This window comes from Lipophrys pholis (assembly GCF_963383615.2).
Source record: "Lipophrys pholis genome assembly, chromosome: 7".
Classification (NCBI taxonomy): Eukaryota; Metazoa; Chordata; class Actinopteri; order Blenniiformes; family Blenniidae; genus Lipophrys; species Lipophrys pholis.
The window spans coordinates 26,057,395-26,081,155 of NC_137638.1; the positions used below are offsets into that span (position 1 = coordinate 26,057,395).

General features: G+C 41.7%; 2 protein-coding genes across 5 annotated transcripts; one reads left to right on the forward strand and one right to left on the reverse strand.

Annotated features, from left to right (window-relative positions):
• Positions 1 to 1,061: 1,061 nt before the first annotated feature.
• Positions 1,062 to 11,969, forward strand: anapc5 (anaphase promoting complex subunit 5). 4 transcript variants are annotated; one of them, XM_080468274.1, is made up of 19 exons: positions 1,062 to 1,211; positions 1,333 to 1,563; positions 1,646 to 1,725; positions 1,857 to 1,958; positions 3,328 to 3,437; positions 3,541 to 3,784; positions 3,873 to 3,939; positions 4,039 to 4,140; positions 4,241 to 4,431; positions 4,528 to 4,609; positions 4,710 to 4,802; positions 5,795 to 5,976; positions 6,205 to 6,340; positions 6,531 to 6,605; positions 7,650 to 7,771; positions 7,868 to 7,975; positions 9,880 to 10,027; positions 10,149 to 10,311; positions 10,416 to 11,682. In XM_080468274.1, the coding sequence occupies exons 2-19, from the start codon at positions 1,366 to 1,368 to the stop codon at positions 10,628 to 10,630; spliced, it is 2,418 nt and encodes an 805-aa protein (XP_080324400.1). In that variant the 5' UTR covers positions 1,062 to 1,211; positions 1,333 to 1,365; the 3' UTR covers positions 10,631 to 11,682. The 4 variants fall into 4 exon arrangements, with proteins under 4 accessions (XP_080324400.1, XP_080324401.1, XP_080324402.1 ...); XM_080468275.1 differs by lacking the exon at positions 1,857 to 1,958 and having other exon boundaries at positions 10,416 to 11,969; XM_080468276.1 differs by lacking the exon at positions 1,857 to 1,958 and having other exon boundaries at positions 5,795 to 5,964.
• A 4,150-nt stretch (positions 11,970 to 16,119) lies between these two features.
• Positions 16,120 to 22,423, reverse strand: ggt1a (gamma-glutamyltransferase 1a; the record flags this gene model as incomplete). The annotated part of the gene is made up of 12 exons (XM_080466598.1): positions 16,120 to 16,266; positions 17,636 to 17,749; positions 17,844 to 17,956; positions 18,188 to 18,315; positions 18,438 to 18,625; positions 18,822 to 18,958; positions 19,285 to 19,434; positions 19,626 to 19,786; positions 21,414 to 21,606; positions 21,868 to 21,957; positions 22,044 to 22,174; positions 22,251 to 22,423. The coding sequence occupies 12 exons, from the start codon at positions 22,421 to 22,423 to the stop codon at positions 16,120 to 16,122; spliced, it is 1,725 nt and encodes a 574-aa protein (XP_080322724.1).
• Between the last annotated feature and the right edge of the window lie 1,338 nt (positions 22,424 to 23,761).

Consider the following 23,761-nt stretch of genomic DNA (forward strand, 5'->3'; position numbering starts at 1 on the left):
TTCATACTATAGTTATTCTATATTTATTCTTAAAATAGTTGTGTTTAGAACAAGACCGAAATAGAGTGCTATTCATTCTTCTTAAGGGCACTTCTATAGGTAATTTTCACATTTTAAAAGTTTAACGCATAGAGGAAATAGATGTGTAAACATACAGTATGACCTGCTATAATGAGATGGCTCATTATGATAAATCTATTGATGAAAAAAAAAACTTAGTAGTATTACAGTATGTTCATAGTATGGGACACTTTTGTAAAAACTTGATTCTGTACCCCAGGTCAATGGGAATGCTGTAAATTGGGAAATGAAATATTTTCAACTGCAATCATGCCAGTTCCCATCAACATGAAATCAGCTTCATCTGATCGAAGGAAGCTGATATCAATGAATAAAAAAATAAACAAATATTTTTGCAACCCTCAAACATAAGGATACTCCATAAGGACAAAACCAAATACTCAGTTGTAGTCTGCAGTTCTAATAACTACTGTTCTTGTTTTGTTGTCTAGGGTGATGAAGCAATTTTAATATCTTTTTCTTGAAACATTTGTTTTTGTTTGGTATTTCAGAGGTTCAGAGATTCACAGTACATCAGATCATAACAGTCAGGCTGTACCAGGTTTGATTTATTTTTTCAGATCCTCTCAAAACAAACATTGGGACGTGTAGTGAAAGTTAAAAACACATTTCACAAAATACATTTTTAAAAAGCTGGAAACAAAGATTGAAAAAAAAAAGAAGCATTTATTAATCAAAAACAAAAACAACAGGGAGAACATTCAAATTTCACACAAACGCCCCCAGTCCCAGAATTGTACAAATATATTCTCAGTGTGAGGGGAGAGTGCGAATCACGACACAATCAAGTGGCCTAAACATACATGAAAGAGAAGAAAAATCTATCTAATATATCTTAATATTGTCCTCAAATAAAACTGCAGATTTTTTTTTTTTACCACTGCTGATTTATAAATTCTCAAAATCTTCATAGTCTGTTATTTTTGTCTAGTTTGAAATTAAAATAAAGTTTTTATGGTTTAAAAAAAACATTTGTTTCTGTGTGACGTCATATTCAGGCGACAGAAGGAGGGTGGTTTGAATCTAGAGAAACGTTTTGTGTTGATATCTTTAAAATGAGCCAGATTACCCGGTTGAACAGCATCATTTGCATACCGTTAATGAGATAGGTTGTCTTCAGCCTCACCGAGGTAAACATTTTTGCTTTTGATGTTTGAAATGATTTTACTGACGCTAATTAGACGTGCTACACTCGTTAGCCTGTTAGCTGCTGGTCCTGTCCGTCAACTGTCTCTACTTTAATCTTCACAGTTTACTACGACACCAGTGTAACACTTCAGGAGGATGGCGAGCGTGCACGAAAGTCTGTATTTCAACCCCATGATGACTAACGGAGTGGTCCACGCTAACGTGTTTGGCATCAAAGACTGGGTGACTCCGTACAAGATCTCCGTGCTGGCGCTGCTCTACGAAATGACCGCGTCCAAGATCACCCTGCCGGAGAGGAGGAGGCTGAACAAGCTCATTCTGCCCCTGCAGCAGGTCAGATCCACCACAGTTCCCACTGTGTTTTATCCCTGGCCGAGTTACATGTTGCTTACCGTGTTGCCTTGTGGGTCGTCAGGGTCCAGACCTGACCCTCGGCCAGTTCCTCGAGACTGTGGAGGAGTGCTCAGCTCAGACTGCTTATGCTGTCAAGATCAGGTCAGCATCTCCCCCATGTAGATTCTGCTCACTGCAGGAGATCTTATTTGCAAGTTGATGTACTCAGTTTATTTCTATTTGTATGGCATATATTGCAACTTAACCATGTCATCTTACTTTGAATTGTAAAGGAAAAACACTGTTTTACCACTAAGAGCTCCAGTGAATCCAGACTCTGAGGTTGAAAGCTTTCTGCATGCACAAGCTGGCAGCTGTTGGGTAGTAAAGAACTGGTGAGGACAGAGAGAAACAAACATCCACCTTCTGCACCGCTTATGTCCAGATCAGGGTCACGGAGCGCTGGAGCCAAACTAGGAAACACCCTGGACAGGTCGCCAGTCCATCACAGGACAAATATAGAGCCGCAGACAGCCACACACACATTCGTGCCGAGACGGAATACAGGGTCACCAACTAACCTCACGAGCATGTTTATTGACTGTGGAAGGAAACTGGAGTACCTGGTGGAAACCCACACACACACAGAGAGACAAACAACAACAAACAACAGGCTGATCTGCGTGCTGCTCGATGGGTGCCGGGAGCACAGACCACAAACTGACCGACTTTCTTGCTACAGCAGAGAACAGATTGCTCGTCACCACTACACCATCCTGCAACTGTCCACAATATACAATCTTAATTTGGACAGAGTAGGAAACATGGCATGGTTAGATGAGTGAGTTCTGGTTCAAATAATGTTTATTTATTCTTAAATTGATTTATTTCTCATGTGTTATAGCCGTTCTCTTATACATCTTTACTTGAAGTTGTTGCATGCATATATTCTGACCATTGCAGATCTTAAACATTATGTCTGGACGATTCCTTGAAGTCAGGATTGATCCTTCAAATGGACTTAAATGTCAGGGTATTTTGATTTGTACTGCGATGCATCAGGAAGAGTGTATACCCTCAGTCTGAGCCTGATGCCTTTCTTGGCATAAGCTTTCAAGATATCACTTATTGATCACTGCACAGACCTTTTTTTTTTAATTTAAGCAAATAATGGATACATACCTACTTCTTGAAATGGACGTAATCAATCATTAGAAGAAGTGAGCCGATTCAGCAAAGGACTGACATATTATTCACTTAAAAAGAAATGTAATCCCCAAAAACATCACAAAAGCAAACACGCAGACCTTCACTGCTCAAAGTCACAAATTTCATCTCGGCCTTGATGGAAAGCATCAGTTACAAGAGTCACCTTTTTGTTTTCCCTTTATGATTTCACTCCGGTTCCGTCACTATAATATTGAAGTATGTTCAAATGGAGTAGCACTTTGTCAAAAGACTGTGTTCCAGATACACACTCTCACTGTTTAACAATGAAATGATATGTAATAAAGAAACGGGACTAAACCTCAATAAGTATTTACTTTTAGGATTTTAATTGACGATGTTCAGATCGCCTTGTTCCAGAATGTATAACGTGTTAAGTTAAATAGCACAGGAACAAATGTTCATATCTCGCAGTCTTGGCTGAGGTTTCTCAGACTACATGTTTAAAAATAGCAACACTTACCTGCATGTGGACTGGAAAACCGTCGCTGTGTGTACCTGATGTACCTGATGTGCCTGTTCTTTATTACTTGTAAGGCTTCATGAAATGGCAGACGGAGAGCTGAAGGACATGGAGTTCTTCTTTTCCACACTTCCCACTCAATTTACTGCTTTTGATTCCGAGGCTTATAAAACCAGTGTTGTGGGTGAGTTGGGGCACCTGAGGTGTCAGTCCAGTTGCTAATCATGAGACGTGTGGGCTCCTCTCAGTAAGCTCTTACTTTGGGACGTGTTTTTCCTGCCGCTCAGGACTTTTTATTCGACACATGCTGCTGGCCTACAACAAGCTGTCCTTCAGTCAGGTCTACAAGCTGTACAAATCCCTGCAGCACTACTACCACAGTCACTACGCCAAGCCTACGGACGAGCAGGCGAGTTTGCCGGCGCTGGCCGCAGACGACTCGGACATGGACCTCACCAGCACGGAGGATACTGACGGACACACGGTGGACAAGGAGGAGCTAGACACCACGCTGCATGAGTCAGACCTACGGTGAGTGATTCTCTCCCCAGATAGCCTCCACAATGACGTAAAACATGTAATCACATTCTCAATGTTGTTGTTGTTTTGTTTTTTATAGAGGTGACAATGCTCCAAGCAGAGGCCCCCTCTCTCAAAAGCAAGCAGAGTATTTTCTTGCAAGGCAGGTGGGTGTTGAGATGGAAGGTGATGTTATTGTTTAGGTCAACCCTTGTTCAAACCAACAGTAAATGATTCAATTAGATTTTGTCAACCTCTTTGTTCAGGCATATCTTCTGAAGAACGATGAAAACAAAGCCCTGAAGCCCGCTGCCCTGCAGGAGGAGCTCAACAACATGCTGAAGTTTAACCCAGACTTTGCCGAAGCGGTGCGGCCCCCTTCTTCCAAACATTTGATAGCAAGTTCCAAAGTATTCTGGAGTGGGTGTGTCATCTTCATCCTCTCTCTGGTCTTCTCTTCTTCCTCAGCATTATCTGAACTACTTAAACAGCATGAGAGTCCAGGACATCTTCCTCTCCACCCACAGCCTCCTGCATTACTTCGACCGCCTCATCTTGTCCGGTAATGAGGGGAAAAGCAACGGGGACGAGGGATACGGCCGCAGCCTCCGCTACGCCGCTTTGAACTTGGCAAGCCTTCACTGTCGCTTTGGCCATTAGTGAGTACAAGAGTTGGTGAAGTCTGAGTAGATGGGGGGGCCGATCATTAAGAAAAGACTCGATGCATTTTAACCCTCCCGTTGTTGTCATTCAAGTCACCAGGCTGAACTGGCGCTGCATGAGGCCATCCGGATTGCTCAGGAGTCTAATGATCACGTTTGCTTGCAGCACTGCTTGGTAAAACAAAACAATCCCTGCAGTTGTTACTTTTGCGTCACTTAAGCGGTGGTGCCAGGGTGCATTAATAATTATGTCTAACACAAGTTTCCTCTGTCAGAGTTGGCTCTACACACTGGAACAGATGAAGGGATCCGACAGCACGGTGCTAACCGAGGATTCAGTGAAAATGGCTGCTCATTTCTGCCTGCCAGTGAGTGCATCCGGAGCCCTCATATAGGAGCGTCCGCGCCGAAGTGGCGTTGGCTGTTCATTGGTGTTTTAATTGCTTTGGCTCAATTTTAAAAACTATTTTAATTTGTACAGAGTGTGATGCACAAAATGAAAACATCGCTTATTCATGGGAATCACAAGATTATGCGCTTGAATTATTGAGGGAATTGAAATGGTTGTTCATCAAATGAGGCTACAGACTGTGTTGGAGCATTTTCCTTTAAAACTGCAAGTACTGATTATTTCTCATACTCTATCTCATGTTCTGTTACGTTAGGACCAATAATCATATTTGGAAGAATCTCAGCAGGATCTAATTTGCCCAATAACCTTGATTAAAAATTGATTAAGAGGAAAGGCACAATTATGTAGAAATAGTAACTGCAGTGTAAATGAGAATCAACCTAGAAACAGACATACACGGTATTAGAAGTGTTGCTGTTCTGATCGATCTGCACATCAGTACTGTGATGCAACGTTTCCTGTCTGAAGGTTCAAGTCTTTTTGTGAAAACTGAGCCAAGGCTTTTGATTAATTTACAGTCAAAAGTGTTTTTAAAAGTACGTGTGTAACAGGTGCTACTGTCTTTTTTAACATGTTTATTGCCACGCAATATTTTTCCAAGTCTGGGGTGGGCCTCCCCTGGGGGGCACCAGAGAGCTTCAGCAGGAAAAGTCCTGTACTTTTAAAACCACACATCTTATGAAATATTTGTCAACATGTTTGATTTCTCAATTATGTTGTACTCTGACCCAAATTGGTCTCCTCTAAGGCATTATTCATAAACAAGAACACGTAGGGAGCATTATATTGTTCCAGATTAATATCTTGCTTTCACACTTTCAATACTAAATGCTTCATCTAATAGCAATTTGCTAATACATAAAGAATCCAGTGTAATATTTATTGCTTTCATGCGTGGCCCAATCTGACTTGTTGACGTTCGATGCTGATCGAGTCTCTCTGCTTTAGTACCTGGCGTCTCTGGGCATTCAGTCGTTGGTCCAGCAGGGGGCGACACAGGGCAAAACAGCACACAAGCTGATGGATGCCCTGAAGGACACGGACATCCTGCACTGGAAGCACAGTCTGTCGGAGCTGATCGAGATCAGCCTGGCTCAGACCACGTCCATATGGAGGATGTACGGAAAGAGGTCGGGCCTGTCACCTTGACACCGCAACTCACCATCGTCACGTTTGTTCACATGGATACGAGCGCCAAGCTCTTCACATTTAATCAAGTCTTTGAAACAACTGAGATGCTGAAAGGTGTCGCTCATAAGAGAAACTCCTCAAGAACAAGCAATTAACAAACCCCAACATATTTTCCTTTCTTCTGTAAGTCATTCATCTCCCCCCCCCCCCCCCCGTGTCTCATGCAGCACCATGGCTCTGCAGCAAGCACAGCTGCTTCTCAACATGAGCAGTCTGGAGCCGGTCAACTTCGGTGTCCAGCAGAACAACACAGAGGCCTTCGCCGTGGTGCTCTGCCACCTGGCCGAGCTGCACGCCGAGCAGGTAACACTTCTGATTTGATCTCATCTCCCCGCCGTCCATCCTGCTGTTGCATATCTATTAGTCAGTCGCTGCGAGGACTTATTGCTTTCCCGAATTTGCTCGATGGTAATAAACATTGATCGGGTGTGGGGGTTCATTCCCAGCTCCTGCGCGTGACTCACTGTCTCGTGTACGTCTGCTTGTGTTGCAGGGCCTGTACAGTGCCGTTTCAGCCATCATTCAGCATCTAAAGGACCAGTTCCCTCATCACACTCAGCATGCCAAGGTGCCCTCCCTCCCCCGCACTGTGTTTTTCAGTGGCGCCTTCTTATATAAAGGCGGAGAGCAGAAACGAGTCCCGCGTGGTCGTCCAACACATTTCACTTCAAAGGACACATACAGTCCAATTAATTATATGAAGAGACTCCCTGTTGCTTTAGGTCATCTACTATTAATCACTTCCAGGAAAAAATAAGTATCAGTTTTATTAACATAATTTTTTTTTTTTAAGCAGTTGAAGTATTCATTATGTTTACATTATGAGATCATTTGACACCAATGTCACACTAACATTTACTTTGTGCTACAGATTTCAGTTTTTTAAGACTTTATTTTAACCCACAACTTATTGACACATTTGCTGCTCAAGTGAAACCAGCTGTGACTGTCGAATACTTTTATGTTATTTTCACTAAGAGGACAGAAACAAACAGTTCTGATGAGAGTTTCTAATTTCCTGTCTGGTTAGAAGTGTTTTCAGTCTAAGGATTAAGTATTTTCCTGCTTGGTTCTCTATCAGTTGTAATTGTTTATATTGAAACTGATTAAGTTATTGCATTTAGCACATTTCAGTGAGCCGTTTCAAGGTAGACACAGAAAAAAACCTTAAAACGTACAAACAAATTTGAATCTGTTGAGCAAGTTCTGGAACTTTCAAAACTGTTTTTTAAATAAATAAAAAAAACTAACAAACTTCAAGGCATGCAGACTTTCACTGTCGCTCTGGTTTGATGTTAAAGCTGAAATATACAATAACCAATCCATTAATGATTGTTTTTTTTTTTATTCCATTTATACTTGCAAGATTTTTTCACATATATTTAAATTATATTAATCATTTAAATATGGTTGGGATATTAAAAAGTTGCGTTCATTTCATTTTGAACAAATTTAATGTTCTTTTGTTTGCTTAAGTAGCTCTGGGCAGGATGTTAAATTATTATGTAGTGAATGATATCATCTTATATTGAAAAGAAATAATTAGCAAAATAATGCAATTTCCTTTTGTTTGTTTTTTTTGTTTTTTGCTTTACCAACATCCCCGGTCCAGCTGTGGATGCTGTGTGATCTGAAAATCCAGTTTGAGAAACACATGAACGAGGGGAATTACAATTTGGCGGAGCCGCTCGTCACAGCCATCTCTGCTCTGAACAAAACCGAAGGTCTTTACAGGTAACGTCGCGACACCAACCTCCGCCTCTGGAGCTCCGTTGGTGTGTGGGTTTTTTTTTTTTGTGCTGAGCGACTAACCCTGAGTTCCACCTCCAGGAAAGCTCAAGTCCTGAAGGCTCTTAATTGCAGCACAGAAGCTTATTCCATCCTGCAGGAGCTGCAGGCTCACTGTGAGAAGACGAAATGTACAGAGATGGTCATCAGGTAGGACGCTTTGCTTGTTTTCAGATGTGTTTTCTGAGATCATTGTACTGCAAGGAGCGAACACACAAGTTGTCTTTCCAAAGCAAAGTTTCTTTTAATATTACAGTTGTTTTCTGGTGTTTTTGCCGTTACTGGACAGTGTAACTTCTAGTAAGTGTAACGCATCATCCCCACAAATCCTAATATCATACACGTCAAAGTCACAATATTACTGCTATAAGATTAAATGAACTGAATTCCCCCCAAAATATATTTAACGTTTAAGTGCACTTTGGGAGTCTGGCTACTCTTCTTCTGATCAATGGCCTCAAGAAATAAATGATCAAATGCAACAGAAACTTGTGAGAAAAGAAATAACAATGCTTTTTGTTGTATACAACGAGATGGAGGAGTCTCCCCTCTCACATGATACCACGCAGCGACCTAAACAACACTGAATATACAGCGATGGCACTGTACAAGATTAGATACGGTGAGATAGAATAGAAATACTTTCTTAGAGGGAAATTCCTGAACTCTGTAACGTTGATTGAGAGTGACTCCGTCGAGGAGTATTGAGCGGTCACGGCTCCGTTAAAGAAACGATTTCTGTTTGTTTCTGAGTCGATGCACCTGTCGAGTCTGCCGGGGGTTCAAATAATTGTAAAGCAGCGTGTGAGCGGTCCTCGTTGCTTTGTGCTCTGCTGAGGTGTAGATCTCCATCAGGAGGCCGGCGGGGCGGCAGCCTGCCGTGTGGTTTGATAGTTTGGCGCCTTGATTTGTATTATTATCACATAACATCAACTACATGGCAGCAGCTGAATTCCAATGAGCGAGCATCGTCCAGCCATGCTCCTCCAGTGTTCCAGTGTGTGCTTTATCAACTCATTTGCTCAGGATCTTTCACATTTGTCCACTTTCTTCCAAATTACTAGTTGTGAATATGCATGAATCTTAGAAAAACATTTATTCACAATTATGTGTAACAAAATGTATTTAATTATGATTTAAATAGTTTTTCTTTATTCCACATTCCACATTATTTTTGGCATTTCAGATACTTGTAGTTCTTATAAATGATGTAGTTTATTCAGTTTTATCGCCCGGAGGTCTTGAAATATCTTTTAATAACACTCTACAATTGAAATGTGCAAGTATTTTAATTGTTGTTCCTTAAATGGTTAAATAATTTGTGTGTTTTGTGCTTTGATAAGAGCCTTTAAAATAAAGTCTTCTAAAAAAAAAAAAAAAAGCCACTTTGTAATCTCACTTGTACTCACTCTTACAGCCTTACAAATTAAAATTTTCCTTAATCTTAGGGTCAATAGTGTTAATTTGGCCTGTGTTTTTTTAATTATTTTGCTATGCCACAGTAATAAGAGAGGAGTTGTACCTTATTAGAACCACCTGTCACTCAAACACTTGTCCATCTTAAACTCACCACAAATATCAGCCTTAGATTTTCTTAATTTACCTTTATTATTCTGAAGACCTCATACTAAACTAAACATCCGTGCTGTGATATGAGCAGAATTGATTGGTTCAATTTGTATCCATAGGTTAAATTTGCTTTGCAGTAAAAAAAAAAAAAAAAAATGCAGCCGTATATATTGACTGTGTATTCCTGCGTAGCAACAAGGACATGAAGTGCTCACAGGCCGGATCTAATTGAGCCAGTTGAGGCTAATGAAGAGCAACAACAGCCAGAAATAATGAATTCATGACCAGTGGGTTAAAAAGGATAACAAGATTCTACAAGTGTACCTAATGAAGTGATCAGAGAGTCTCTATAGATGCCTGCACGCTGTAAAAGCTGATCTAAAGTATTGATTTGTTTATATCTGTATGCGTGCATGCTTCCTGTGGGATGGGTCTGAGCTACGTTTGAACTCGTCTACATCACTGCCCTTTTACGTCTCGTGCAGAGTGATGCTGTCCACCGCCGAGCTCCACTGGGAGTCGTCTGGCTTCTCCACGGCTCTTCCTCTGCTCCTGCAGGCCTTGGCTCTGGCCAGGCAGCACCACCTGCAGTCCCTGGCCTCAGAAACCATCCTTCACCTGGCCTTCACTCAGGTCGGTGGAAACGCTGTCGCTGCTCCCGGTAGCGCAGATCAGAGCTCATTAGAATGCAGAATCAAAGACGTGCGCGTGCACTTTATCTGCTGGCCTTTTTGTTTTCCTCTTGGCCCTGCAGCTGATGCTGGGGGTTCCTGAGCAGGCCCTGAACGTGCTGCACGAAGCCATCGAGCCCATTCTGGCCCACGGCTCCGTCATGGACAAGGGCCGAACCATGCTGCTGGCCGCTCGCTGTCAGATGGCAGTGGCTGGGTTCAGGCCAAATCAACAAGGGCAAGCAGGTAACAGCTTCGCTCCGCCCCCGCTCCCAACGCCCGTCCTCCTCTCACGGAGCTCGTGGACGTTCGTTTACATTCACGCACCGCTGCTTATTGTGTCCCGGCAGATTCGCGTCTGGTGGTTTTGGCCGTGGACTCGCTGAACGAGGCCGCAGCCTATTTCTCCAAGCTGAGCTGTAAGGAGCGGCTGCGGGACGTCCACTACCTGCAGGCTCAGCTGCACCACTCACTCGGACAAACGTTGCAGCGCAACAAAAGTGCAATGCTCTTCCGTCTGCTGGACCAGGAGCTGCAGTCGCCGCCGGTCTCCATGCGACTCTAAACCCTCCCTCTTTACCAACGATCTGGACGCTGGAAGAAGAAAAACCCAAATCATCTCCTTTGAACTGCTTGGATAAATCTCCAAGTCTGGCCACCAGATGGTGTCCTGCTTCTCTCACCAGTAAAGTATTTTCTATATCAATATGTTGAGCTCCAGGTGCTTGTGGAGCTCTTTCAACTCAAGCAAATGGATCAAAACAACGTTACGAATAAAGATTGTCCAGTAAATCGTGACTGTATCCGTTAGTTCCTATCATGATTGTATTTACAGACGTTAATGACTTCCACACGATGTGACTCAATACTTTCCACCTCAGAAACAGCTTCATGTTGCCTGTGCAACATCAAGCATGCTCTGACTCATGGACCAGTTTGGGTTAAAAAAAAAAGTTTATCATGAACTGTCGGCGCTGTGCTGATCTACCTGCCGCTTGGTGATTAATGAGGGTAATATCAGAGTTAGCTACAAGACGAATGTGTTTCAGTGGGCTGGATGATTCATATTCTGCTGGAGGAATACTGATGAAGCTGGATTCCGGGGGAGCCAAAGTGTGGTCACGTTTCACAATGTAATAACCCCGTGATGGCTCAACCCAGACTCCATCTGTATTCCGCTGCCCTCCGCCACAATTTGCAGGAACTGTTTCGGGTGATAACTTTACGTTGTGTTTTCCCCCCAAAACAATTTTACATTACTTCCTGCAGTTGTGTGAAGAAGATGGGCGGCTTGTTTCTTCTAGTTTTCAGGTAATGGGACACGAGTAAGGGAACTGATCGCTATGAGAAGTACCTGCAGCAGGACAATCCCCGAGGTGAAGTCAGGTGATGGACTCGGCTGTCCACATCTTCATGTTTTATTGTTTGTTTGTTTTTTTTTCCCTCCCTCTCTCTCTTGCACAACTCAGCTGGTGAGCCTCTAGGGAAGGGCAACAGGAAACCTCTCCCTCATTTCCCATCTGCCCCGGCCCCTGAAAAGCTCTCTTTAATTAGCTTGAGTGTCATGTTTGGCTTTATGTTCTTCCGTGGATAAACGCATTGCGTTGGTGCGTCACGAACGCAGCCTTGTTTTTTAAGGAAACGTCACACACACCGTGCCACTGAGTGTTTACGTGTTCCGGTGTGATTACAGCCAACACTGGGTGGAGTATGGAGGAAGGTTTACCTCAGTAAAGCCAGTGTTTTCACATCAGGCAGACACTAACTGGTTCACAGGTAATAGTAGAATGATTATTTTAAGCACACTCGATTTCATTTGACACTACTTCAAATTATCGTATTAATGACTTTATTTTGAGGTGAAAATATCAAATGCTTGCGTATTGATTAAAATGTGTCATACTAGTCCTTTTTTATTTAAATAATTTGTCACTAAGGTCTTTTAAGTTTATGCAAATTAATTTTTTTAACCAATTAATGTTTTAGGTGTGACTTGATGCAGTCAGACAAACATAATTTTAAGTAGATACCAGTTGCACTGGATGTTAATACCACAGATCAACGTTGTGGAAGTTTAGAAAAACACGTTATACTTCATGAGATGAAGTTAAATCAGCTAGTTTTCACAATCACACGTTTTGGGTCACAGACACTGACATCTTTGATTTATCATCCAAAGACAAAATGTTTAATTCAGCTTTTAGAAGGATGCGAGTGGATACGTTTACTACATTTTGATCCAGATTCAGTCAACTATTAAAGGAAAACTAAGTTTTCACGGGGTCCCGAGACCTTCTGAGGTTTATGACATCCTACCTGAACACAACTGCTCAAACAATGAGTTGATGTAAGGGATTAGTTTTAGTTTTAAACAATATTAATCAAGAACAAATGTTGTTCCTGGTGGATCATTTAAGTCTTTAATCAAACAAGATACCAACACTGCTGCGATGGCTGCCCTTTCCTTCATTTGCAGCCGATCTCGGGGCGAAGCTTTATAGATGGCTTCTTTTTGGTAGTTTGTTTTAGGAGTTACTTTATGGATTGGAATTGAATTTAGGGTGGAGACTTTGTGTAATCATCAAATAGCAATCGCTCTTTAAGTAATTCTCATGAGGAATTCACACACCTAAATATGAAGCTGAATGTCTATTTTTGTCATAGTAAAAGTGGAGCTTCTTCAGGTCTGCAATGCTTTTATGAGAGATTCACACGGCTTAACGCTGAAAGTAGTTTGGGCTTCAAGTGTCTTCCTCAATTATACATGTGGACAAAGGAGGATTAAAACTGCAACCCACTAACTTAGCCTCATGTTTAAGTTATACTTGTTTTTATTCACTTTTTTGTATTCTTTGTCCCTATACTCTGATTTTACATCTAACATGATGTTTTTTGCTGCTTGTAATCACCCCTGCCAACAATATGTTGACTGATTGATGGATCCCGCCTAGAATGTGGTGTGTTCAATGATTGTCAACCTGTTCAAACTTTAATTTAAACTTTTGTCTCCACATAGCTCTGTGGGACTCGCTGCTGTTGTGTCGTCGTGACGTAAACATGTGATTTGGAAATAACAATCAGTCTCAACTGATGATGCGGCCAACAAATGGTCCGTTTAAAGTGAAAAAAACTGCAAAGAAAACACAAACTTTCTCTTTCAAAGAAATTAGAACTATTCCTAAGGGTGTTGCACTGTTCTAGTCAAAGTAACAGACTTAATCCAACACAGAGAACCTAAACTAAAATGAGGTTTACACACCTGCTTTCCAAAAAAACACATTTAGTGTACAAATGAGCAATTCTTGTGTTAAAAGATTGATATTAGCCTCTTGTTCTTTTTTTCTCCGAACACGGCTATCCGTGGATTTACAGGACCTTTGTCATGCAGGCTGGCAGTCGCTGCGTCTTCCTCCATCTGTCCTCATAACAAATGTCCCACACCAGACTCGCTGAGCTCTCTGAGGCTGAGATGGTTGTCCAGGATGGCAGATTGCAAACAGTCATGTGTTGAACCTTTTCAGCTCTGAAAGCAAGACGGTTTATGAAATATGAGGAAAAAGACGTGGTTTTGTCTTGTTCTATAGATCATTTCAAAGAACCTACATTTTGGGCTTTATTCCCTGGACACGTTGATGAGAAATAACCTTTTAATCATCGCTTGCATTGTGTGTGAAACACAGTGAAGCGGTGACCCGACACTGATAAACACAACAAATCAAAGTGTTAATCTTGTTAAGATGTTTGCAGGAGAAGACTGTTGGTATCATATTGTAATGAGACCTATTGGAAGGGGCAGCGGTGGCCCGGACATTGGTGAAGTGAGCAAAAGGTCGAATCCCTGGCGAGAGATGTGGCGGTGAAAATCAGTGCTTTATTGGCCCACCACTGTGAGCCCTCGATGAATTAAGGATTTTCCTCCTCATTTTCCTTGTGCCTGGAAGGTGAGGGTTTGAATCCCATCGAGGGTTGCACTAGGATCATTCCAACTTGTGCCGAGTGGCTATCCTGAGATGAAGTGGCCAAAAAAAAAAAAAAACAATATCATCAATGAGATCCTTGGACTTTGCGTCTCACACCTTCATCGTGGGAAGTGGCTGGTCAGCCTATGTGAACTGATGAATCTACATGTATTGGGGGCGAAACATCTTCCAGATCCCGTTAAGAATCCTCATTGAATGAAAATCCTCATTCCTGTCTTAACAGGCGAAATACTTTCAGTTCAAGAAAGAAAAAGCTCCGTTTTCCTCCACATAGATGATTATCCTCTTCGTTCAGTTCATCATGCACTTCTGAGATAAATATCCGTTTTGTTTAGAAAAACAGCGTGCCTTCATATCTATCCACCAGGTCATTTTTCAAAACCGCTCATAATAATTAACTTCACCACCACTGAGACTCTGAATCCTTCTTGCAGTGTATGTGCACCGGGTTAATTTTATTGATCACAACATTCAACTGAAGAACAAAATCAGACGAACCACGAAACTTAAACAGAAGAGTGATTTTTGTGCCTCATATCTCAGTTCAGGAACAGTTACTATGATAAAATATAGCATCTTTGTTCAAAATGTTTAATAACAAGCATGGCAACAAACATGGCATAAGAACAATGCATGTTTAGAAAAATATATCTGCAAATGTATTTTTCTGGATACACTATACATTCACTTAACCTCTACTCGATATTAAACATTTACAATTCAGAAATAGTAGAAAATAACACGATAGGTTTTCCTCTAAATACTCAGGATCTACTTACACCAGGAGACATTTTTGGTGAAACAGGCAACAACCTGAGATGTCCTCCTTTTTCATTTGGTATACCTGCTCGCTTTACTTTAATGCTTTTCACCAGATCGACATCCAAACAAACTCTCTCCAGACAAACTTCCTGTTATTCACAAAATGGTTTTCTTAAAAAAAAAAAAGAAATGAAAATGGGACAACCTACAACTCTGATTCTCCCTTTAGCAATAAAACCTAAAAAAAACATTTCTCAGTGTGACATCATCGGTCCGACGTGATATGTCGCTTGGCTTTAGCAACCAAAAGTACAGAAAATGTGTGTTTGGCAGGTTAGTTCTTGGTTGTAATGATGCTTCTTATCTCATAATTTATCTGTAAAAAATAAATTTAAAAAATGCATTTGTGGGATTAGCAGCAGAGTCAGTAAGTTAAAATAGAAAATGAGCCACATCTTCTCTGCTTTACCAAACAGCTTTTCTTTCTAGTGTGGAGCGTCTAGTGGTTACTTTTTGTTGATATTCAAGTGATCTGATCAATGCAACCCCAAAACAGACTTCACCAGATAGCTTTAGTGGATGTTTGAAATAGGATAAATGATCATTTTAGCCTTTTTTTTTTCCTTGTAATAAACAGCATTCTCCGTGTGGTGGCACCATGCATAGCCACAACAGCCTCCTCCTCATGCTGCTCTCCAGCCGGCTCACACACTCCTGGCAACAACAACACACCCAAGCTCATCCCACCAATGTTTCATGAGGTTGAGCTTGGGCCGGTCGTGGCGGTCCCAGAGGATCAGAACAAGCTGCTTCGGAATGGCAGAGAATATTTAGCTGCTTTCTTATGGGTGCGACCCACCTGCTGCTCATCCCACACATGCAACATGTAAAATGGATGTCAACAGTCCTTAAGGTTTATGGAAAAGCTCTGTTGCTGCAACAAAGCAATTCTCTACCGGGCAACTCTTCTTACTCTTTATCCTGATAAGCTTTTCCTCCAGTCCTCAAGCGTCACCTTCCTTCCTAAACATGGCGATGAAACCAGTCGAGCTGGATTTACCTTTTTAATTCAAAATGCAAAAAAAAATAAAAAATTTGTCCAAAAATGAGAAGTTATGTCAACTAAATGAGTTTTCGTGTGGAAAATGTATTGAAATTGATTCAGGTTCTATGTTGGATCTCCGAGAAGATATGGTGGCTGTGTTCACAGGTGTAGCGCCAAGTCTTGGATGCAGACGCCTTTAATATCCGTGCTTCTGTCTGAGTGTCTTTGAGGAGACGGTCGTCACTGAGGGACGTGAGGAGAAGCTGCTCAGTATCCCGCCGGGTAGCCTCCTTTCCTGGGGTCGGACTCTGCACAGAGTCGCTCTCCCTGCCGCACCACCGCCTGGACCACAGAGTCTGGAGTCCTCAGCAGCTGTGTTACATGGTTCTTCTGTGCCAGACCCTCCAGGACGCTCTGCCGTGGGAACGTCACACACAAACCGGGGGGAAAAGTATTGATGTTCATGGTATTCATCACAGACAACTCACTCAGAAGGTTATTTATATGAGGTGTCCCACTCAGGCTTTTGATTGTTTTCTACCCGTCTCCTTCCTGAGTGATGATGTACATGAAGCTGACAGGTGTGCAGGATGAGCAAAATGATGAAGGAAACTATTTTTGTCATTTATACCTTCATTTCCTACCTATTGCGTTTTGCCACACCGGAGGCCTGATATGTACCAACCACCCGAATTGTTATAAAATGTTATGAATTAAAACCCAAAATGTAATAACGAGTCGATAATGAAACAAAAGTGCTGAGCCTAAATTTGTGACCGTTTTTAATAATATGGGCAGGCAAAATATTTTTCTCCTAATATTGTAATATTTTTATTACGTCATAAAGTGAGTTATTGATTTATTGTTTGGACTTGAAGTTCTTTAATTTAAATACCACTGAAAGAATGAGTTCTAAAAGTTTGGACTGTTTGTTCTTTACGTTTATCCATATACAGTTTTTGGTATTTATGTATGATTGATGTTGCCCAAGTCATTTATAGTCTTCTGTTCTCTCTAATCTGTAATCTATTTCTCCAATCATCATTACAAAATAATGTACAAGCATTAAACATATTAAGATCACATTTAAATTCTTGTTAAATCATTTTATATTATTGGTTTTATTTATAACTATTTTATTACATTTCAGGCTCAGCACTTTGTTACATAACATTATTGACCAGTTATTACATTTTGGGTTTTATTACATTATATTTTATAACAATTTGGGTCGTTGTTACATCTTGGACACTAACAAGGCTTGAGGCATAAGTCCCAAAGACTTCAGTAATAGAATGATAATGTTGACTGATTTTATTGTATATTTATATCTTATAGTAGCCTATGTATGGAATATTATATTGAGTATGCATTGTTTGTTTGTTTTTTATTGTGTACTAATGGCTTTATATTCTGTATAAACTGTTCTATATTTAATATGTCCTTGACCTCAGTACTCTTCTGCAGGCGCTCTAACCTCATCTCCTGCCTTCGTGACCCATCGAAGTGTTTTGTTGTAAAATATCTTGTTTTCCTACTGTAAACGCAGCATTATAAACACACAAGGTCTTGACTTCAAACATCCTCTGTCGGCCCATCTGAATGTTTTATGGCCATATACAGGTCTCTCTGCTTATTTTCATGAACGATAAACCTGGATTCAGCGAGAATAGAAAGGATTCTATCAGAACCAGACGCTCTACAAACCAGCATCAGACCCTGTACAGCCATTTCTAATTGAACTGTTATTTTGCACTGTCATGCAAACCTCCATGCCACCCACCTTTTCAAAGCCCTGCTCAACCACTGTCATATTAGGATTCAGCTGGTTGTGGACTCGCGGCTCTGTCACGGCTTTCTTCAGGTCGTAGTTAAAGAACAAGGAGTTCAGGATGACCTTCGTGCAGACAGAAAATGGAACATGTCAAGTTCCACGTGCTCGAGCGTGTGAATCTGCGGCTTGGAGCTGCATATGAATGAAGCCGACTCACCAAGGCAGTGGCTGTGGTTATTTTTGTGCCCCCGGAGGCTCCGACTACCATTTTTACTTTGTTTTCTTTGTCAAAAATGATGGTCGGACACATGGACGACAGCGGCCTCTTGCCTGCAACAGATTAACAGAATTTACTTTCTATCTTAGCAAACAGAATGAATTAGTTCACAAATATAACGCTGGTGAAAATGTGAGATCTGAAACCTTATTAGAGAAATACCAAGTACTGATTGTATCTGTCGGAAATAGAGGTTTACGTTGAAAAGATCCACTGGTGCTAGAAACTCATAACTCAGACTGAAGGTTCAAGAAGTAATGTAGGGCCATTTCAGTCTGCCATACCTGGTTGGATGAAGTTGTTGGGCGACGGAGGGATCCCAAACCCATTGGTCATGTACGGAGAGCTGAAGTCGTCCATTTCATCGTTGAAAATAATCCCAGTTGATCGAGACATGACTTTAGACCCAAAACTGAGGAAACAAAATCGATTTTTCTCGATAGGAGAAACTTTTGTTCTGTTGAATACAATTATTATTTTTTGCCTTGAATACAAACTAAACATCATATTTAGATCAAACAATAAGACTCTTACTATAAATTAATGGTGCTGGTGGCTGCCACAGCGCTCCCATCCTCAGCGATGACCGACAGGTGAGCTGTCCCGTGGTTGTCCGGGACAAAATAGTCAGGCTCGTAGTAGCTGTCTGGATGGGTGGTGTCATCTGTAATTTTACTCCTTATGCCATCAGCAAAGTAGTCTGAGGTCATGTTTTGGATGAGCTGAGAGGAACAATGGCAGCGAGTTGACAAGGAGGAAATAAGAAATCGCCTAAACTTTGTTTTTGTGCACATGCCCTTCAGCAACTCTTTTCACCCCAGCCCGCCCCTTGCTGATGAGACAGTCATGATCGTAATGAGGCCGGTGATTCTGGAAATGCTCCAAAGAGGTTTGAAGGATAACAGCATGGGCACTTACATCAGTAATGTTGAGGTAACGCGGGTCCCCCAGTCGGCTCCTTTTGGCATAAGCGAAGCGAAACGCCTCCACAATGCGGTGATATGTCAGAGTTTTTTTCTCTGCTGTCGACACACTCGTGTCTGTGAAGTTGTACCCTGTGAAATATCCACAGATTGATTCGTTTTACAAACTGCGTGAAGGCGATTGAACTCTTAAGTCAAAGGACAACATGAAGCTCGTAGGTACATGTCTACACACACATATACATTGATTGTTGTCCCTCATTAGAAATTAAAGGAGGCACTTCTTGTCTGCGGCTCGGACTGAACAGATGGTGAATCAAACTTGGCAAGCAGAACTGAGCACAGGCTCTGTTTTCAGCCTCCAAAAAGCAGGCGGAGGAGTATTCCAGGGACGACCTGGGGAAACCTGACATCCTTTCTCCTGCATGACTGCACAGGCACTCGGCGAGGCTGCTCACCGTCCACAATGTTCAGTATGAGTGCCAGCACAGGGCCACTGGAGGGGGCGTCTGGAACGTGCATGGTGTATTCCCCCACGTTCAGCTTCAGGGGGTTCTCATTCAGCACTGGCTGGTACTCCAACAAATCATCCAGGGTGATAATGCCGCCTGGAACAAGTTCAAAAGTGTCACAGTGAAGTTAAACTGAGAAATAATGTTCCCATTACTGTAAATCACTTATAGTGGGATTTCCAGCGAGTCCAAACTTGAGTTCTATTGTGTCCAACTTTTTTTTTATTTCGTTTTTTTCACAGTGCTCACTAAATATTTATTGTTAAGGGAAGAAAACAGAACCACACCTGCCGCCTGGATGTCCTCAACGATGCTGCGAGCCATTGTCCCGTTATAAAACACGTCGGGGCCTTCCTCTGCTATTCTTTGGTATGTTTCGGCCAGCTTTGGAAATCTAACAATGTCATTTTCTTTCAGGATGTTTTTTTGAGAATCACAAAACACCTCGCTGAAATGAAAGTTGAAAAAAAGAAGAACGTCATTGAAAGCAAACACTGAGAAGAATATAATACTGCTGCCATGTTTAACCAGCGAAAAGAGTAAAATATAACAAATTCATTTCCGACCCTAGAAAACTGTTTGAGATCCATTATTATAAAAGTGTCTGCAATGAGAAGCCTCTAAATCAGAACAAAATCAACTTTATAAGTCATTATTACATTATGTATTCATGGCTGATCTTGCATTTTACTTTATTACACTTTTATGTTTATCTTTATGTTTTTGCACTCGTGTATTTTCTGTTATATTTATGATGTTTGTCCTTCATTGTCATATTGTTACGTCTTGGTGTCGTCTGTGCAGAATTACTTTTTTATCCATAAGAAGTGTATCCTTGTTCTCTAAGGTGGGTAAAGTGCTATAGATGATGAATAACTGGAATCTATGCTTTAAGCCATAAGGTCTCATAAGCCACGGTTCTTCTATTACAATGTAAAATGTACATGATGCACAGATTGACTATAAAAGCCCAAATGAATAAGGACCAGCTTTAAGTGCATGGAGACATCAGCCAGTAAAGCTTAACCCTTTATCTGTTTAATCCTTTAACTAGATGATGAGTCAATGACAATCACACAAGACATGAATGAAGAGGAAGACAGAAATAATTACAGCATTCTTAAAAAAAAAAGAATTCGGGGCACGTTTTGTTATATTTAGTTCAAATAACACATTACAGTGTATGACTATAATACAAAATGAGATTATATAACCTCATCAAGAAATCACAGAGGAAAATATTCCATTTAGATGCACTATTGTGCTTTAAATTGTGATTTAATTGGTTAAGAGTTGCACTATATTCATTCCCCTCAAATAAATGGCACATAATAATGTTGATGTTTGACTTTTTTTTTCCTTTAAAGTATCCCTTCAAAAAATTCCTTAACGTTGAAATGTTCTACTTTCAAGTATTTCAAATTGCGCCCTATGGAGGGTTAAATATAACACAGTGTGGATTGATTATCGAACAGCTGTCCACACATTTACCAACATAGGAATTCACAAATGAAAATGATCAATCTTGTTTGCAACAAACTAAAGATTAAAGTGCAAAAAAAACCTGCACCACAGAACTACAACTTAATATTATGGTGACGCACCTGCAGTCTTCATATCGCAGTACATTCACGTAGCTCTTTTCAGCACTGTATTCTTGTTTTCTTTACTTGTTACTACATTTTGATTTGTTACTGTTATTTTATCACTTGAATCAATTTTGTTCTTTTTTATATCATGACACATTTCTGCATTACTGCTTTTAATGAACCAAATTTCATTGTCATTTGAAATCATCTCGCTAAAAGAGTCTCTTCATGGACAAAGCAGACACATTCCTGCAGTAATCATGAAGAGTTTCATATTGATCTAAGAGGACTATTATCAACACTCAGTTTTCCTCTTTTAAGCCTATGTGAGGATTATCCACCTGCTTCTTCGCTGTAACTTGATATCCAACATGTTGACATGTGATTAAGGAAAAGAGGAAAGGAGATTAAGGGATTAAATTAATTAAGTTTTCAAGGCTTCATATGAAGTAAATATTTAAGTATACAAAAGGGAATCACCCTCACCACATGTTGGCGTCTCCTTGAATGGATTCCTTGCTCTTGAAGAGGGCGTGAGCCAAGGCTTTTCCTATAGGAAAGCCGTCACGAGCCAAGGCGATGCTGGGCTCAAACAGCTCCTTCCATGGCAGCCTGCCATGTCTTTTATGTGCCATCTCATAACCACGGATCTCCCCTGGAATCGCGATGGACAATCCACCTGTTGTGGAGCAACCGTGGTGGATTACCAGCATAATGTCCGTATTAACATCCACATATGGAGTATTTTACTTTTAATGGAAGCATAAGGAGGAGCAAGACAGGAAAGAAAAGGGCTGTGTTGGATGACTGAACATCCAAAAGAAGCGATCTAATCTAAATCCCTCCTCAGTGCCAATAGTACAGTTGCTGCAACAGCTTTACAGAGTACAAGGTCAGATCTGAATCTCCGGGGAAATTCTCCATCCCATCTTTCAGGTACCTGTACGAGAAAGCTTGGTATTGTTGCCGAACATGTCTTCGGTGGCATTCATGGGCGCCGTCTCCCTCGCGTCGATGGTTTCCACCTTTCCTGTAGGTCAGAAAACGAGGACTAACTGAGCCTCCGTTTTCTCAGTTAGACACAGTGACAGCCCTTGAAGAACAGCGCACACTCACCTGTTGAAGCGTTATAGATGACAAAGAAGAGCCCTCCTCCGATGCCCATGCTGTGAGCATTTAAGAGGCCGACACATAACAAGGCAGCGATGGAGGCATCCACGGCCGATCCATTTTTCTTCAGGATGTCCCTGGAAACACAGGAAGGCTTTTACCATGCTGAAAAAAGCAGACGTGCGCAATGTGCTCCGTGTTCCCTCTCCGTACCTCCCAACTTCTGAACACTTCCCAGCGTCGGCGGCCACGGCGGCCTTCGAGTAGAAGTAGTCTGAAGGGGCAGGCGGGTTTTTCTTCCCCAGGCCCATGAACACCCCCAGGAACAGGCTCACCGCCGCCACCAGAAGGACCACCAGACCAGCAATCATGGACTTCCCAACCATTTTCCTGTCGGAGAGAAACAAAAAAACGCTCATCATCAGGCTGAAACTGAAACCGCCTTTATTGGATACAACCAAATGAACAGTATATGTTTGTTTGTTTGTTTTTTTCAAAATAAAAATTCACACATTTTTATACTTTATGTCATATTCTTTCAAGAAACTTTTCTTACCTTTGGCTGCGATCTTTTTGACACACTGAGTGAAAATGCTGTGTTGCAGTGAAAGACTAGGACTACCCCACTGATCCTCCGTGTCGGCCGTGAAGCTGCGGCGCTTTGTATGACAAACCCCCGGTCACCAGTGATGTGTTCTCTGTTGTGACTGACTGTCAGGAGTGACATAGAGGTGTTGCGCTGTAACGATGATGAGCAGTGTTTTCTGGATAATAAGCACGTGCTGCCTTCGCACATGTTTTTCAAAGCAACTGGGAGAAAAATAGATACATAAAGATAACGAAAGGAACTCAAAGATTGTGAAAGCTTCCTTCTACATCTTCTGTGTTTAAGCCCTTGAGAACATTAGCAGTAACTTTTATTTGCAGTTTAATCCGTCATGTTTAAAACCACATGTCACTTTTAAAATGATAGATGCAGCCTTCCTCCTTTTTCACTCCAACTCTTGAGCTTGTCCCCCCTCCAAGTCCTCTATAACCTTGAGTTTGACTCTGATATCTATCTGCCAGGCTCGCCGAAGTGAAGGTGCGAGTGATCTGTTTACAGATGCGAGCGGCATTCAGCCTTCACTCATGGCTCCGTGTGATTGGCTCAGCCAACGGCGTTGCCATACTCAGTAACCGTGTCACAGTCTATTTGGAATTATTCTGCAGGCAACCCTCAGATCGATTGAGATGCCCGAGCCTTCACCCAGGAGCACGGGCCCAAGCCGGCGGTGTCGACGACGCCGGTTTCACAACAGCAACATGCCCTTCTGCGGTAACTCGGCTAATCCAGCGAACGCTCCTGTTGCTGGGCCACACTGATAAAGGAGCCCTGTGGTCTGCGACTGCTGCTGCGATGACTGTGTCCAAATCTAATCACGACTATCCAGCTCTCCATCTCCCAGGTTCAGACCCGCCCTACAGAGGGGAGCTTATTCAGTGCATAGAGCTGATTTATATGACAACTACAGTTCTATTTTTTTGCAGATTACCTTCACGCTTTTAACCTCAGTGGTTGTTTTTATGAAAATATCAGCTTCAGTTTATTCTCTGTCCCTCAGTGGAGGGCTTGCAGGTTTCATTTTGACGTAGCTGTGAGGGGTACACTCACACGATCTTCAGTGTTTCCCTTAATGTGTTTTTGCACAATAAAGGAGCCGGCGTCTCTGCGCCTGTATATG